Here is a 17,046-nt window from a genome sequence, read left to right on the forward strand (position 1 = left end):
GCTCAGACTGGAAAGGAAGGGGGAAGGTGGGGGAGGGAAGGAGAGCAAGCTGGATGGGTGAATGAAGAAAGAAGCTGGGATGTGACAGGTGGAAAAGGGCTGAAGAATGAGGAATCTGAAAGGAGAGTGAACCCTGGATGAAAGGGAAGGAGGGGGGGCACCCGGGGAGGTGAGGAGGAGAAGGAAGAGACCAGAGTGGAGAATAGAAGAGGAGGGAAGGGAGAGGCAGAAATTGATGTTCATGTGCTCAGGTTGGGGACTACTTCAATGGAATACGAGGTGTTGCTCCTCCATTCTGAGAATGGATTCATCTTAGCAGATATATAATGATCTTAGGGTTTTGTTGGGGGTTGGGAGAGGTAAATGAGTGATCACAATGTGACAGAATTTTACAGAGAGTTATGCTGCACCCTTAACAGGTGATTACAGTGCAACCTTACCATAACACTGATTACTGAATCCCTCTCTTTACAACCCTTGGGGGAAGAGTGATCATAACATCATAAAATTTAAAATGAGTTACATTAAGTAAACACTATGAAACAATGTATAAACATTGGTTACTCCACACTTGCAATACTGAAAGGCCCTTTCCCTGCTGTATGGTTCTATGATAATTATGTTAGCAACTAGCCTTGGGGGAGGGGGGAAAGAATGATCATAATTGTGACAGAATTTAATCTTATTTTGTGAGTTTTACAGGATATTACATTGCAATTTTACATAAAGAGTTAGTCCATACTTGGTAGCAAAGAGTCTATTTGTTACAACCCTATGACAAACTTAAATTATCAACTATCCTCGGGGGGGAGAGGTTGTGATGTTAACGTGATATAACTTTAAAGTCGTTGCATCTGTGACTCCGTCCCGAGTTCCCTCTATTTTCAACAACCCCACAGGACTACATCTCCCTTCCTCCTCCACAGTACCAGCCTGATACCCCTACCCCAAGAGATTCAGTTGCCTACCGGCGTGGCGTTCTTCGCCCCGACACTGGCCCGCTGGACGATGAGCTTCTTATCTCCAAGCTGCATACCGTTAAGCCCTGCGATAGCCTGCGGAGAGAAGGAAGGTGGGAGGGGATGGGTGGGAGTCGGGACGGGGTTAGGAATCCAGTTTTGTGAGATGGGGGCAGTTTTGATTGTGGAGGTGGTGCAGGAAGTGAGGTGGGGGGGAGAGAGAAGGACACCACTTAGTTCCTGAGGTCGGTGGGGCGCGCCATTTAGCTACAGAGGAGTAGGGGGAGTGTGGGAGGTGGAAACGCCGTGATTTTCCAATGCGGCCTTCGATCGATGGTCTGTAGAACCAGTGAATGGGGAGAAGAAGAAGAAACAAAGTGACCATTGTGCCGACGCAAGGAAAAAAAGCAAAGATGTGCAGACAGCGACACAAAATCCCGAGCGATGGGGCCTGGGGTTGAACACTCTGGTCCTGGAGTACATACATCTCCCCAGACAGTGTGACACTCCCTCAGTACCGGGGAGTGTGTGTCTGTGGTTTAACACTCCATTCCTCAGGTATATACATCTCCCCAGACAGTGTGACACTCCCTCAGTACCGGGGAGTGTGTGTCTGTGGTTTAACACTCCATTCCCCGAGTATACACATCTCCCCAGACAGTGACTCTCCCTCAGTACCGGGGAGTGTGTGTCTGTGGTTTAACACTCCATTCCCCGGGTATATACATCTCCCCAGACAGTGACTCTCCCTCAGTACCGGGGAGTCTGTGTCTGTGGTTTAACACTCCATTCCTCAGGTATATACATCTCCCCAGTCAGTGTGACACTCCCTCAGTACCGGGGAGTGTGTGTCTGTGGTTTAACACTCCATTCCCCGGGTACATACATCTCCCCAGACAGTGACACTCGCTCAGTAGCGGGGAGTGTGTGTCTGTGGTTTAACTCTCCATTCCCCGAGTATATACATCTCCCCAGACAGTGTGACACTCCCTCAGTACCGGGGAGTCTGTGTCTGTGGTTTAACACTCCATTGCCTGAGTATATACATCTCCCCAGACAGTGTGACACTCCCTCAGTACCGGGGAGTCTGTGTCTGTGGTTTAACACTCCATTCCCCGAGTGTATACATCTCCCCAGACAGTGACACTCCCTCAGTACCGGGGAGTGTGTGTCTGTGGTTTAACACTCCATTCCCCGGGTATATACATCTCCCCAGACAGTGACTCTCCCTCAGTACCGGGGAGTGTGTGTCTGTGGTTTAACACTCCATTCCCCGGGTATATACATCTCCCCAGACAGTGACTCTCCCTCAGTACCAGGGAGTCTGTCTCTGTGGTTTAACACTCCTTTCCCCGGGTATATACATCTCCCCAGACAGTGACACTCCCTCAGTACCGGGGAGTGTGTGTCTGTGGTTTAACTCTCCATTCCCCGGGTATATACATCTCCCCAGACAGTGACACTCCCTCAGTACCGGGGAGTGTGTGTCTGTGGTTTAACACTCCATTCCCCGAGTATATACATTTCCCCAGGCAGTGCCACTCCCTCAGTACGGGAGAGTGTGTATCTGCAGTTTAATGCTCTGTTCCTGGACAGACAAAGTCGATGACTCCCTGAAAGCGGGTACACAGGTTAACAGGGTGACAAAACAGGCTTGCCTTCATTAGGTGGGACAACAAATTTAATCATCAGGAAGTCACGTTGCAGCTGTACAAAACTCTGGTAAGACCACACTCAGTATTGTGTTTAGATCTGGTTACTCTTTAACAGGAAGTGTGTGAGGGCTTTGAAGAAGGTGTACAAGAGGTTCAGTGGGATGCCGCCTGCATGTGAGGGCACAAGCTATAAGGAGAGGGTGGACGAACTTGGGTTGTTTTCTCCAGAGTGACTGAAGCTGAGGGGAGATCTGAGAGAAGTTTATGAGATTATGAAAGGCACAGATCAAGACAGTCAGTATCGTTTTCCCCAGGGTAGAAATGTCTTTTTGGGGTCGGTAAGTTTTTGTTAAAAAGTCAGCAGTGGGTGCCTGGAATATACTGCCAGAGGTGGTGGTGGAGGCAGATGTGATAAGGTGTTTAAGGAGTGCAGAGAACAGACGGACATTATGTGGCAGAGACTTTGCTTTCTCTGGTGATAATGAGCGACAGACTCCCATTGAAACACAGATAACGAGGGAGAAAGCCCCTCCATAACAAGGTTAATGGGAATAACAGAGAGAAAACAGGTGCAAGGCAGAAAAGCCACCTCTAATGGGATAATGGGGTACAAACTCCTTTTGTAACAGAGAAAATGAGGGGTAATAGCAGAGAGAGACCTCTTTGTTGGGCACTGGATTTAAGCACTGTAGGCCTCCTGTGAGGATGGACAAATGAACCTTCTGAAGTGGGGGGGGGGGGGGCCTTGGAAACACAACTCCCTGCCCCTCGTCAAGCCCACTATCAGCAAAGCACCCCAGTCCCCACACCACCACTATACCTGATCTGTGACGTTAATGTCCACATATTCGCAGAAGGCATAGCCTTTGGAGAGGCCAGTGGCACTGTCCTTTACAAGGTTAAAGGCCTTGAGCGGTCCAAACGACGTCAGCAGCTCTTTAACCTGTTGTGGGAGGGAGGGGTGACAGGACATGTCAGCAGGGCCGGTTGAAAGAGATGAACTCCCTCCACACCATCCCATCACACACTCCTGGGGTCAGACACAGAGTGAATCTCCCTCCACACCGTCCCATCACACACTCCTGGGGTCAGACACAGAGTGAATCTCCCTCCACACCGTCCCATCACACACTTCCGTGGTCAGAGACAGAGTGAATCTCCCTCCACACCGTCCCATCACACACTCCTGGGGTCAGACACAGAGTGAATCTCCCTCCGCACCATCCCATCACACACTCGTGGGGTCAGACACAGAGTGAATCTCCCTCCACACCATCCCATCACACACTCCCGGGGTCAGACACAGAGTGAATCTCCCTCCACACTGTCCCAACACACATTCCCGGGGTCAGACAGAGAGTGAATCTCCCTCCACACCGTCCCATCACACACTCGTGGGGTCAGACGCAGAGTGAATCTCCCTCCACACCGTCCCATCACACACTCCTGGGGTCAGACACAGAGTGAATCTCCCTCCGCACCGTCCCATCACACACTCGTGGGGTCAGACACAGAGTGAATCTCCCTCCACACCATCCCATCACACACTCCCGGGGTCAGACACAGAGTGAATCTCCCTCCACACTGTCCCAACACACATTCCCGGGGTCAGACAGAGAGTGAATCTCCCTCCACACCGTCCCATCACACACTCGTGGGGTCAGACGCAGAGTGAATCTCCCTCCACACCGTCCCATCACACACTCCCGGGGTCAGACACAGAGTGAATCTCCCTCCACACCGTCCCATCACACACTCCCGGAGTCAGACACAGTAAATCTCCCTCCACACCGTCCCATCACACACTCCCGGGGTCAGACACAGAGTGAATCTCCCTCCACACCGTCCCATCACACACTCCTGGGGTCAGACACAGAGTGAATCTCCCTCCGCACCGTCCCATCACACACTCCCGGGGTCAGACACAGAGTGAATCTCCCTCCACACTGTCCCAACACACATTCCCGGGGTCAGACAGAGAGTGAATCTCCCTCCACACCGTCCCATCACACACTCGTGGGGTCAGACGCAGAGTGAATCTCCCTCCACACCGTCCCATCACACACTCCCGGGGTCAGACACAGAGTGAATCTCCCTCCACACCGTCCCATCACACACTCCCGGAGTCAGACACAGTAAATCTCCCTCCACACCGTCCCATCACACACTCCCGGGGTCAGACACAGAGTGAATCTCCCTCCACACTGTCCCATCACACACTCCCGGGGTCAGACACAGAGTGAATCTCCCTCCACACCGTCCCATCATACACTCCCGGAGTCAGACACTGAGAGGAGCTCCCTCCACATCTTGGGTATACTGCATTCCACAGACAGGCAGAGTCAGACTGTTAATAAGCCTCTGTGTGAAGCAGCAATGGTGTGGTGGAGAAGTAGAGCAATGTGAATGAGGCAGCAGGGACAGTAGACACTGGAAGGGCAGACAGATAATACAAGAGCATACCTGGTCATCATTAAGGTAGTTCGGCAAGCCACCGATGAAGAGCTTGTGGGGGGAGTCGGGGACGACAGTGGACACCACACCTGCACGGACAGAGAGGTCAACACTGCCCTTGCACACCTCCATCTCTTTGTAACCCATCCATCTTTTAAAAATCCCACAGAAGCCCCCCTCCTCCCGCACCCTCTAAACCTGCTGGGACCCCACCTCCTAACCAGGTTCTCAACCCAGGGTCAATAGACCCCTTGCTTAATGGTTGGTCTATGGCAGAAAAAATGTTGGGAACCCTGGATCTAAACCACAGGGACCCCATTCCCTCTAAACCCACCAGGTTTCTCTCCACACCCAAAAGCCCCTACACTTACCTGGTACATAGACAGAGGGATTTTCAGACATCCCTGGAAGCGGCTGGTAGTCATGTGGACGACGTATTTTCAGTGACTGCCCTTGAAATATGATCCCATCGAAAGCCATCGCCTGTGTGGTTTCATCTACTGATCGGAACTGGCAGGGAAATGGAGAAACCGTAAGACATAGGTGCAGCATTAGGCCATTGAGTCTGCCACACCATTCCATCATGCCTGATTTATTATCTCCTGCCTTCTGCCCATAACCACTGATGCCATTACTAATCAAGAACCTATCAACTTCTGTCACTGGGCGCCACGGAGGCCAAGCCTTTGAGCATATTTAAAACAATGAATTCCAGTCACCACCCCCTGCCTAAAGAAATTTCTCATCTCTGTTCTAAAAGGACGTCTGCCAGTTCTGGTCCTAGATCCCTCACCATAGGAAACATCCTCTCCACATCCATTCTACCCAGGCCTTTCAATGAGATCCCCTCCCCTCCTCATTCTTATAAACTTCCATGAGTTTAACGCTTAGAGCCAAACGCTCCTCACATGTTAACCCTTTTGTTGCTGGGATAATTTTCCTGAACCTTCTTTGAACTCTCTTCAATGCCAGCACATCCTTTCTTCAATAAGGGGCCCAAAACTGCTCCCAGTACTCCATATGAGACCTCACCAGTACCTTATAAAGCCTCAGCATTACATCCTTGCTTTTATATACCAATCCTGTCCAAATAACATTGCATTTGCCAGTGTGACTACCAACTTAAGACGTAATCTGTGGTTTCTTTGTGAGCCTGTGCCATGGCAGTGTGTACATCAAGATTGTCCGCTTTGTCTAATCAGGAAGGCACCTACCTGTCCACTTCAACCCGCTTCACAATGGCTTCTTTCTCAGAAAGGAGTTAGTTCCAGTTCAGGTTAGTTCCCTGTCACTTGCCATGTCAGCTCAGGGCAGCCCAGAGTTCGGAGTTCAAATCCAGCGCTGTCTGTAAGGAATTTCTACTTTCTCTTCATGAGGATGTGGGTGGTCCCCCCCCCCCAGTTTGAAGTAGGTTCATTGTCCTGCGGAAGGCTAGTGTTAAGCCGATGGATTGCTGGGCAGAGCGGCTCGAGAGTTGGAAGGGCCTGCTCAGTACTGTACCTCTCAATTTAGGAATATCTGATGACCAAAAGCATAGAACATTCCAGCAACAGCACAAGCCCTTCAGCACACGATCAATCCAACTCTTCCCTCCATTTTTCTATCATCGATGTGCCTAACTAAGAGTCTCTAATCGTTCTGTCTCAATTACCAGGGCATTCCACACACTCAACACTCTGCAGGAGGGATATCAGAGTACTTTACACAATCACCTTAACAGCATGTCTTCTCATAAAGCCTCTGACTGTCCACTGATGCCTCTTATCACTGCACACAGCTTTAGCAATCACCCCTCATCCTCCTCTGCTCCAAAGAGAAAACCCCTGGCTCGTTCAACCTCTCTTCATAGGGCATGCCCTGTGATTAAGGCAGCATCCTGGTAAATCTCCCCTGCACCCTCTCTAAAGTTTCATGTAATGAGGCAAGCAGAACCATACTAAGTGTAGTCTAACCAGGGTTTTATAGATCTGCAATATTACTTTGCAGCTCTTGAGCTCAATCCCTCGACTGATGAGGCCATCTTGAGAAGGCGGAGCCTCAAAGTGACGGCATCCATCACCAAGGACCCTTCTCACCCAGAAAATGATGCCATCGGGATGGTGGTACAGGAGCCTGAAAACCCACACTCAATGACTTCCTGTCCACTACCAGATTTCTGACTGGTCCGTCAATACCTCACTATTCCTTTTGCAATACTTGTATTTTGTATTGCAACAGAGTAATTTTTATGTACTACATTGTACTGATGCCGCAAAATACTTACGTCAGTGATAGTAAACCTGATTCCGATTTGCAAGAGAAGAACACACAAGAAATAGGATTAGGTGATCACGGCTGATCTGTATGTGGACTCAGCTCCACCTACTAAATCCCTGAATTCCCCAGCTTTGCAAAAGTCTGTGTGTATTAAACATATCTAATGAGGTAGCTTCTACTGCATCCCTGGGCAGAGAATTCCACAGATTCTCTATTGTCTGGGACAGATACTCCCAGTGCGATCTCAAGTTGAAGTGCATTGTCACCTAACTGTATGTAAATACACAACCACAAAACACATAATCACACAACACACATAAACCAAAATATTACCTTAAGTTAATAGAATGAATTCAAAATGCATGTAGTGCACAGCACAGGTAAACGGCTTCGCTGTGCTACTGACCAGACCTCGGTGGCGGCAGAGTATAATACTGCGCAGAAATTTTCAGCGCATACTAGCATATCTATGGCTTTTGCATAGTACTGTACCTGTCAACATGCAGCAGAGAGTGAGTTTGTAAATCTGGTGGGAGCCAAGGATGTTAGGATTGGTGAGGGTGTGTGCTGTGGGAGGGGTATGGAACATAGTACTGTACCTGTCAACATGCAGCAGCGAGTGAGTTTGTAAATCTGTTAGGAGTGGTGAGGGGTGTGGAACATAGTCAGAATCAGGTTTATTATCACCAGAATGTGACGTGAAATTTGTTAACTTAAGCAGCAGCAGCTGCTCAATGCAATACATAATCTAGCAGAGAGAGAAAATTATATAAGTAAATCAATTGTAGCATACGTATATTGAATAGATTTAAAAAGTGCAAAAAAAACACAGAAATACTGTATATTAAAAAATGAGGTAGTGTCCACGGGTTCAATGTCCATTTCGGAATCGGATGGCAGAGGGGAAGAAGCTGTTCCTGAATCGCTGTACCTCCTTCCTTACGGTAACAGTGAGAAAAGGGTATGCCCTGGGTGCTGGACGTCCTTAATAATAGACGCTGCCTTTCTGAGACACCGCTCCCTGAAATGTACATGATGAAGCTGACTAGATTTACAACCCTCTGCAGCTCCTTTTTGTACTGTGCAGTAGCCCCTCCATACCAGACAGAGATGCTCTTCACGGTACATCTACAGAAGTCTTTGAGTGTATTTGTTGACTTGCCAAATCTCTTCAAACTCCTAACGAAGTATAGCCACTGTCTTGCCTTCTTTATAACTATATCGATATGTTGGGACCAGGTTAGATCCTCAGAGATCTTGACACCCAGGAATTTGAAGCTGCTCACTCTCTCCACTTCTGATCCCTCTATGAGGATTGGTATGTGTTCCTTGTCTTTACCCTTCATTAAGTCTACAATCAGCTCTTTTGTCTTACTGACATTAAGTGCCAAGTTGTTGCTGCAGCACCACTCCACTAGTTGGCATATCTCACTCCTGTACGCAGAGGTACAGAAGAGTGAGGGGTGGAGCAGGTGCAGACACATACAGCTCTGAACAACAGGCAAGGGCATTTGATTCCAGACAATTGGTTTATTGATCATTACAGATGTCTCTCTGGTGCTTCCCACTCTCCCTTCCCCTATTCCTAACCATGATTCCCCTCTCCCTGCCCCCTTTCCACTCAGTCCACAATAGAGATCCGTATCAGAATCAGGCTTGTCACTCTCATGTCATGAAACTTGTCTTTTTTTGTGTGCCAGTGCGGTACAATATATAAAATTACTGCAGTATTATGCAGAAGCCTTAGACTCCCTAGCTATATACAGTCAGCCCTCCACATCGCAGATTCAACCAACCACAGACTGAGATTGGAAAAAAAAGGCTCCTAAAAAGCAATTCCTGAAAAGCTAAGAGGGAGCATAAAGTACTGTAATCTAGAGATGATTAAAAGTATTACTCATTGTTTGAGCATTGTTCACATCGTGTCTTGTTCATTCGCTACTTGTGTTGTGAGCAAGAGGAAGGAGTTTAAGGTTAGTAAGGGATGGCTGGCTAGCTATGTAAAGGGCTACAGCCTCAAGAACTCTCAAGATCATGAGAGAATCGGGATCGGCGATTTAAAGTAGACGGGAGGATGTGCGTAGGTTATATGCAAACACTACGCCATATTATACACAGGACTTGAGCATTGGCTGGGGGGGGGGGGGGGGGGGGTCTCGGATCCAAACCCCTGCGGATACGGACAGCCGACTGGAAGGAGCTGTTACCCAGTATGGCAGTCCTAGTTCAGATGCTCCTGTCCCTTCTTCCTGACGGTAGTGGGATGGGTGGTAGGAATCCTCAACAATGCTTTGTCTGCAACACACTAGGTAAATAACACCAACGGGGAGAGACTCATCTACAACTTTCCTGTCCCCATCTTATCTAACCCTTTCTGAAGTTTAAATGTCCACGTAAGATACCATGGGGGAACATGGTAGCGTAGTGGCCAGCACACACTTCACAGTGTCAGCAACCTGGGTTTAATTCCTGCCGTGAGGCAGCACAGGTTCCCACAGTCCAGAGAATATATCAGTTGGTAGGTTAATTGGTCATTGTAAATTGTCCCATGATTAGACTAGGATTAAAATTGGGGTTTGCTAAGCAGTGATAAAAGTATGTAAAACACTTCATTAAACAATAGCAGCCGGTTTTCTGAAAGAAAGCACTGATGATCAACGGATGTGCTAAGCCATGCTGGGCCATCTTTCTTCTTGAGGATAGCTAGCTAGGGTTTCAGGATGCTTATCTCCTTGTGCACTCATGCGTAGAGATAGGACCACTCCAGCCTGTTTGTGTATGTTCTGTCCATTACGCCTATTCTGTAATTTGTCTCTTGGTACTGTCAAGCAATAGATGAGTCTGACTCCAGCTTGGTATGTGTGGGAGAGTGTCTAAACGAATATATCTGTGTTGTAAGGGGAATTGTGATCAGGCAGGAACAGTCACAGACAGACTGCTCATGTTTGAGCGACTGTCTGAGTAATCCCTCAGTGCTTTGAATAAAGAGTTTATACTTATATGGTCTCGGAGTGACTTTATCCGGATTCGACTTCCACATTAGCACAGCATGAAGGGCCTATTCTGCACTGTATCCCAATAAGACCCCCCCATCGTTGTTTGGAATTCCAGTGAGTATAGTTGCTGATGGCTCAATCTCACCTTATACATTAACTCCCTCATTCTAGAGTCCTCTGAACCACCTCTAAAGACAGTCCATCTTTCTTCAAAGACAGTGGATCCTGACCAAGAACCCACAATCAGTAGGGTTAGGCAGCAAATCAGGTTCTGTGGCTGCCAGAAATCCGGAGCAACAACCCACAAAATGGTAGAGGAACTCAGCAGATCAGTCAGCAACACCGCCAAAGTTCAAAGTAATTTTATTATCACAGTACGTTTATCTCATCGTATGAGATCTCTCTCATGAGATTCATTTTCCTGCAGGCATACAAGTAATCCGTAATAGAATCAATAAAGGACTGCAACAACTTGGGGATTCAACCATTGTGCAAAATGCAACCAACTATGCAAAACCTGTACAAAAAGAAATATTCCTAATAAATACCAAGAATATGAGACAGACCCTTGAAAGTAAGTCCATACACAAACAAGAGAAAAATTACAGAAGCTACAACAACACAAACAAAATACTGAAGGAATTCAGCAGGCCAGGCAGCACCTATGGAAAAGAGTACAGTCGACATTTCGCACTGAGACCCTTCAGCAGGACTGATGAAGTTGTGGGAACAGTTCAAAGTTGAGCTGAGTGAAGTTATCCTGATTCAGGAGCCTGATGGTTGAAGGGTAATAACTGTTCGTGAGCCTGGTGGCAGGAGTCCTGAGGCTCCTGTACCTGCTTCCTGATGGCAGCAGCAAGCAGAAAGAAGCATTGCCTGGATGGTGCATCAGAAATTTTCACCCTCAACCTCCTAGGCTGCTCCCGGTACACTCAAGAACACGAGGGCAGAATCTACTCTAACCCTATCTATAAGGACACCATAGTGGGCCCTATCTCAATGAGTCAGGAAGGAGAAAGAGAAATTCTTCCTGCTTCAATCTTATCTCTAATAAAATGACCGTAACCAAATCTCCCATCACAGGTTGAAGATGATTGGCCAACTGGCAAGAGGCAAAGAATGGGAAGAAAGGGCTGGTTGCTGGTGACTACAGGTGATCTGGAGGGATAGATATTGGGACCACTTCTTTATAAGTTGTATGTTAATTATGTGGATGGTGGAATTGATGGCCTTATGGCCAAATTTGTACATGGTTTGAAGATAATTGGAGGGCTGGGGCCTTTTCTGGTGACTAGCGGTGATCCACTGGGATTGGTGTTGTAACTGATTCTTTTCACGTAACGTCAATGATTTAGATGACAGAATTGATGGATTTGTGGCCAAGTTTGCGGATGATATGAAGGTAGGTGGAGGGGCAGATAGTTTTGAGAAAGCAGAGAGGGTGCAGAGGGACTTGAACAGATTAGGAGAACGCACAAAGTAGTCGCAAATGGAGTATAGTGTTGGAAATGGTATGGTCGTGTACTTCAGTAGAAGAAATGAAAGAGTTGAGTATTTCCTATATGGGGAGGAAAATTCAGAAATCAGAGGCCTTGTGAGTCTTTGTGCAGGTTCAGTCACTGGTAAAGAAGGGAAATGTAATGTCTGATGGGTCAAATCACCTAATTTTTGCTCCAATGTCTCATGATAAAGAGCTTTTGGCACACTGGCCATTATAATAATAGAGTACAGGAGATGGAATGTTATACTGAAGCTGTATAACACGTTGATGAGGTCTAATTTGGAGTATTGTGTGCAGTTTTGGTCACCTATCTACAGGGAAGATATCGATAAGATTGAAAGAATGCAGTCAAAATATACAAAGGATGTTGCCAGGATTGAGGATCTGTGATATAGGGAAAGACTGAATAGGTTAGAACTTTATTCCCTAGAACGTAGAAGACTGAGGAGAGATTTGATAGAGGTGTACAAAATTATGAGGGGTATGGATAGGGTAAATGCAGGCAGGCTTTTTCACTGAGGTTGGGTGTGAAGTCATGGGTGAACAGTTTAAGGGGAACAAACTGCCAGCAGAGGTAGTAGATGTGGGTTGAATTTCAACATTTGAACATTTGGTTTGAATAAGTACGATGGGAGGTAGCCTCAACATTCAGGGAAATAGATTAAGGACAGAGATGAGGAGAGGCTCTTAGACGATAGAAAATCTGTGAATTCTCTGCCTGAAGTAGTTGGGGCTACCTCATCAAATATATTTAAGACACAGTTAGACAGATTTTTGAATAGCAGAGGAATTCAGGGTTATTATGGGGACAAGGCAGGTAGGTGGAGCTGAGTCAATGGCCAGATCAGTTGTGATCCTTTTCAAAGGTGGAGCCGGCTCAATGAGCCAAATGGATAACTCCTGTTCCTGTGCTTAATGGAATTGGTTTACTATTGTCACATCTACTGAGATACATAAAAAATTTCGTTTTGCACACTGCTCATACCGATCAGATCACTACACAGTGCATTGGAGAACAAGGGAAAACAGTAACAGAATGCAGAATGAAGTGTTTCAGTTACAGAGAAAGGGCAGGCAGACAATAAGGTGCAAGGGTCACGACAAGGTAGACTGAGGGCGAGAATCATCTTTTGATACTAGTTTTTCATTGTCCCTGTGGACACATGAACTCAGGGTTCAGGACGAATATCAGGGTTATATACTGTGTACGTACTTTAATAATAAATGTATTTTGACCTCGTGCAAATGACATTAAACACAATTTTAAAATGCAACACAACAACTTACGCTGCCATATCGCAGGCTCACAGACAGAGAAACCATAGATTACAGCTTCACTCTGCAGTAAGGAAGCCAATGCTCGTTACCAGAGGACTTGCAATGTAATGCTGAGGCTTTATAAGGCATTAGTCAGACCACATTTGGAGTACTGGGAGCAGTTTTGGGCCCTTAATTTAAGAAATAAAGGGCATTGGGGACAGTACAGTTGATTCACTGGCATTGGGGACAGTACAGATGACATTCACAAAAATTATGTCAGAATGAAAGGAGTGTTATGAGGAGTGTTTGATGGCTTTCGGCCTGGCCTCACTGGAGTTTACAGAAATGGGGGCAGGGGAATCTCTTTGAAACCTATCGAATACTGGAAGGCCTAGATAAACTGGATGTGGCGTGGATGTTTCCAGTTGTGGGAGAATCTGGGACCACAGTACACCCTCAGAACATGGGCATCACAGTGGTGTAGCAGTCAGCTGCATTACCAAGGCATTGGGAAGTGTAGACAGAGGTGAGGGTGGTTTCTGTGATGTGCTGACCTGTGTCCACATCTGAGGTTTCCTGTGGTCGCGGGCAGAGCAGTTCACAGAATACTTTATGCAGTGAATGCTTTGGCAGATAGGTCATTCACTATCATATCAGGGGTAGAACAGACACATGCCCCTCACTTGAAATCCACAATGCCGGCCCGCCCACCCCCAGACTCTCTTCTTACCTCGAGGAAGGCGAAGTTTTTATCCTGGTTGATCTGCACGGCCAGTACAGGATTGCCCGCTGCTTGGGAAAGGGCAGCCAAACGCATCTGTGCATTGAAGAAGTCTGCCATCGCCTCCTATTTGGGAGTGAGAGGGGGTTAGAACAGCTGAGGCCTTCACATCGGTGCTGTCTGCTATACCAGGCTAGGTTATCCTGTTTGTCTGATCCCTGCCCATACATGTCTCCGAAACGCCTCAATTGTGTCTGCCTCCACCACTACCCAAGGCAGTCACCTAATATCTCCTTGAAACTTACCCCCTCTCGCCATAAATACATGCCCTCAGGTATTAGACATCTCCACCCTGGGGGAACAGATACTGTCTACTCTGTCTGTGCCTCTCAATCTTAGAAACCTTTATCAGATCTCCCCTCAGCTTCTGCCACTCCAGAGAAAACCACTAAGTTTGTCCACCTTTCCATGTAGTTCCTGCCCTCTGATTCAGGCAGTACCCTGGTGAATCCCCACACCATTTGGGCAATGCTGCAACCAGAACTGCACACAATCCTCCCAAGCATGTTCTGAACAGTTTTATACAGCTACAACGTGACTTCGCAACCTGTCCTCAATGCTACAACTGATGAAGACAAGCACATGACTTTAGGGTGCTGTGGTACATGCCATTAAGCAAAGTGTCCATGGACCTCAGCTTGGGAACCCCTGGGTTAGAGATGGGGAGGAGTTTGAACAGGAGGACAGGGAGTATAGGGAGCTATAGAGATCAGGACCCCTCTGAACATCAACACTGTTAAGGGTCCTGCCATTAACTGTCCTTTCCCTTTACATTTAACCTCCCAAAGGGAAACACGTCACATTTAACTGGGTTAAACTCCATCTACCATTTCTCTGCTTCTGATTTCTGTCTCACTGAATCCTTCCCTGATTGCTCACCACTCTCTATCCGTCTTTAGCCTGCAATTTATCTACAATGCTTGCCCGTCTCCTTACACCTAAGTAACAGTCCCAGCAACATCCTACAACTAACAAGAACTCTGCCAATGCTGGAAACCTGAACAACACACACAAAATGCTGGAGGAACTTAGAAGGCCAGGCAGTGTCTATGGAAAAAAGCAGAGTCAATGTTTCGGGCTGAAACCTTCAGTACCTAACAACACTTCATTTTGTTTGGGATCTGAACTACTCACCATGATGTGGAGGGAGCTTCACTCTGTGCCTGACCCTTCTGCTTTACAAAATATCTTCATTACAAATTCAGTGCTACAAACCATAATTACTGCATAACTACCTGACAAATGACATTAAACTAAAATGCTTCCATCTCCGTCAATGATGGCATTAATCCCCCATGGTGCCCAGCGGTCCCAGAATGCCTCTATGGTTGCTGTGGACAGCACATGTTCACTCTCAATGGTTACCTGGGCATGGATATACCACCTAAGTATTGCCAGGCAGTCTGCCCGGGCAGATCCCTCCAATACCAATTTCCAGTACCTACAGATTTTGCCAGCCCCAGGAGCAAGTTGACAAGGGCATCCTCATCCCTCCATGTCCCCTCCTAACTGGATGACCATATATAAATAGGGTGGGCCTAAAACGTAACCAGAAGCCGAGAAGCAACCCCTGCAGATACTCAAAACGGGGCTGCAGTCTCTTACACACCATCTACATGTGGTACGCTGTCTCCTTCAGCCCGTGTCACATGTGGCCAAGAGATCTGTGTACAAGCTAAGCAACTTGTTACAGGGCACCGCTTTATGCAGTGCCCAGATCCCCAAGATGCATGGGAAGAACTCCCTTGTAAAGGGACATCTGTTGGGGACCCTCCCCCCCCTCAACTACAGGTGGAAAGACAGCCCGCCATGGTGTGTCAGGAAGGTGGACAAGAGCAGCCCATACAGGTACCTCCTACTTGCATCCCTGAATGGGATCTGTGTCTGACACCGGGAATGTGTGACGGGACAGTGCAGTTTCACTCTGTGTCTGATCCCGGGAGTGTGTGATGGGACGGTGTGGAGGGAGCTTCACTCTGCGTCTGACCCCGAGAGTGTACGATGGGACGGTGTGGAGGGAGCTTCACTCCGTATCTGACCTCAGGAGTGTGTGATGGGACGGTGTGGAGGGAGATTCACTCTGTGTCTGACCCCGGGAGTGTGTGATGGGACGGTGTAGAGGGAGATTCACTCTGTGTCTGACCCCGGGTGTGTGTGATGGGACGGTGTAGAGGGAGATTCACTCTGTGTCTGACCCCGGGTGTGTGTGATGGGACGGTGTGGAGGGAGATTCACTCTGTGTCTGACCCCGGGAGTGTGTGATGGACTGTGTGGAGGGAGATTCACTCTGTGTCTGACCCCGGGAGTGTGTGATGGGACAGTGTAGAGGGAGCTTCACTTTGTATCTGACCCCGGGAGTGTGTGATGGGACGGTGTGGAGGGAGCTTCATGTGGGTGCCAGGTTGGCGATTACCTCAGTTACTCCGAATGGGATGTTTCCCACGTAGAGCCGCCTGGCCTGTCTGGTCATTTGACTGCCGACGACGGGTACCTGTGTTGGGGTGACGGCGAGCCCATCGGGGGTGACTGTGGGAAGCAGCGCTGTTGCTGGAATCTGACCTGCCGCTTTATAAAATTCAAAACCGAAGGCAAGGGAGAAAGAGGACAGGAATAAGAGAAGATTAGACAAGTGTAACCATACGATGGTGGCCTATATTCCCAATGCGACAGGACTGACCCCTAAACCCATCCTCCAACCGCAATGGGAGATGAGCTCTGGCTGGGTTCACTCACCATCTCTCCTCAACAGTCCTTCCAACTCTTCATTCTTTCCCCACCTCACCGCCGCTTTTGAAGGCTTACAACATGTGTTAGGTTCTTTCCCGTTTCTTCTGCCCGCCAATCCTCCTACACACCTCAATTCCCTCTTCACATTTTCACCCCTCCTGAAACCTTCCCCACTCCCCAATCTCTCCCATTTCTGCTTCTCCAATCCAATCCCCCATTCCTGTTTTATTCCCACTTGCTATTTTCAATTTCCCTCATTCTCTCCCCTTTCCTCCTCAAATTCAGCCCTCATCCATTCTCTTCTCCATCTTCATGTAAACACAAAAAGGCTGGACTCATCTTCCTCTTTTTTACCACATTCCTCAGTCCCACATCCCCCATCCCTCCCTTCCCCAGTCCTACCACATCCCCCATCCCTCTCTTCCCCAGTCCTACCACATCCCCCAACCCTCCCTTC

At 47.9% G+C, this 17,046-nt stretch overlaps 1 protein-coding gene across 3 annotated transcripts in view; it reads right to left on the reverse strand.

Annotated features, from left to right (window-relative positions):
• The window catches only part of LOC132385529 (splicing factor U2AF 65 kDa subunit-like), a 48,954-nt gene that overhangs the window by 8,436 nt on the left and 23,472 nt on the right, over window positions 1–17,046 (reverse strand). For 2 of the 3 annotated variants that reach the window (XM_059957655.1, XM_059957653.1), the window contains exons 4-9: window positions 16,276–16,427; window positions 13,812–13,928; window positions 5,440–5,578; window positions 5,078–5,157; window positions 3,435–3,557; window positions 969–1,055 (exon numbers count right to left, since the gene is read on the reverse strand). In XM_059957655.1, the coding sequence (XP_059813638.1) occupies window positions 969–1,055; window positions 3,435–3,557; window positions 5,078–5,157; window positions 5,440–5,578; window positions 13,812–13,928; window positions 16,276–16,427 (698 nt within the window). The remainder of the gene's footprint in view (window positions 1–968; window positions 1,056–3,434; window positions 3,558–5,077; window positions 5,158–5,439; window positions 5,579–13,811; window positions 13,929–16,275; window positions 16,428–17,046) is intronic. The other variant, XM_059957654.1, reaches the window with a different exon arrangement.

This window comes from Hypanus sabinus (genome assembly GCF_030144855.1).
Source record: "Hypanus sabinus isolate sHypSab1 chromosome 24 unlocalized genomic scaffold, sHypSab1.hap1 SUPER_24_unloc_7, whole genome shotgun sequence".
Lineage (NCBI taxonomy): Eukaryota > Metazoa > Chordata > Chondrichthyes > Myliobatiformes > Dasyatidae > Hypanus > Hypanus sabinus.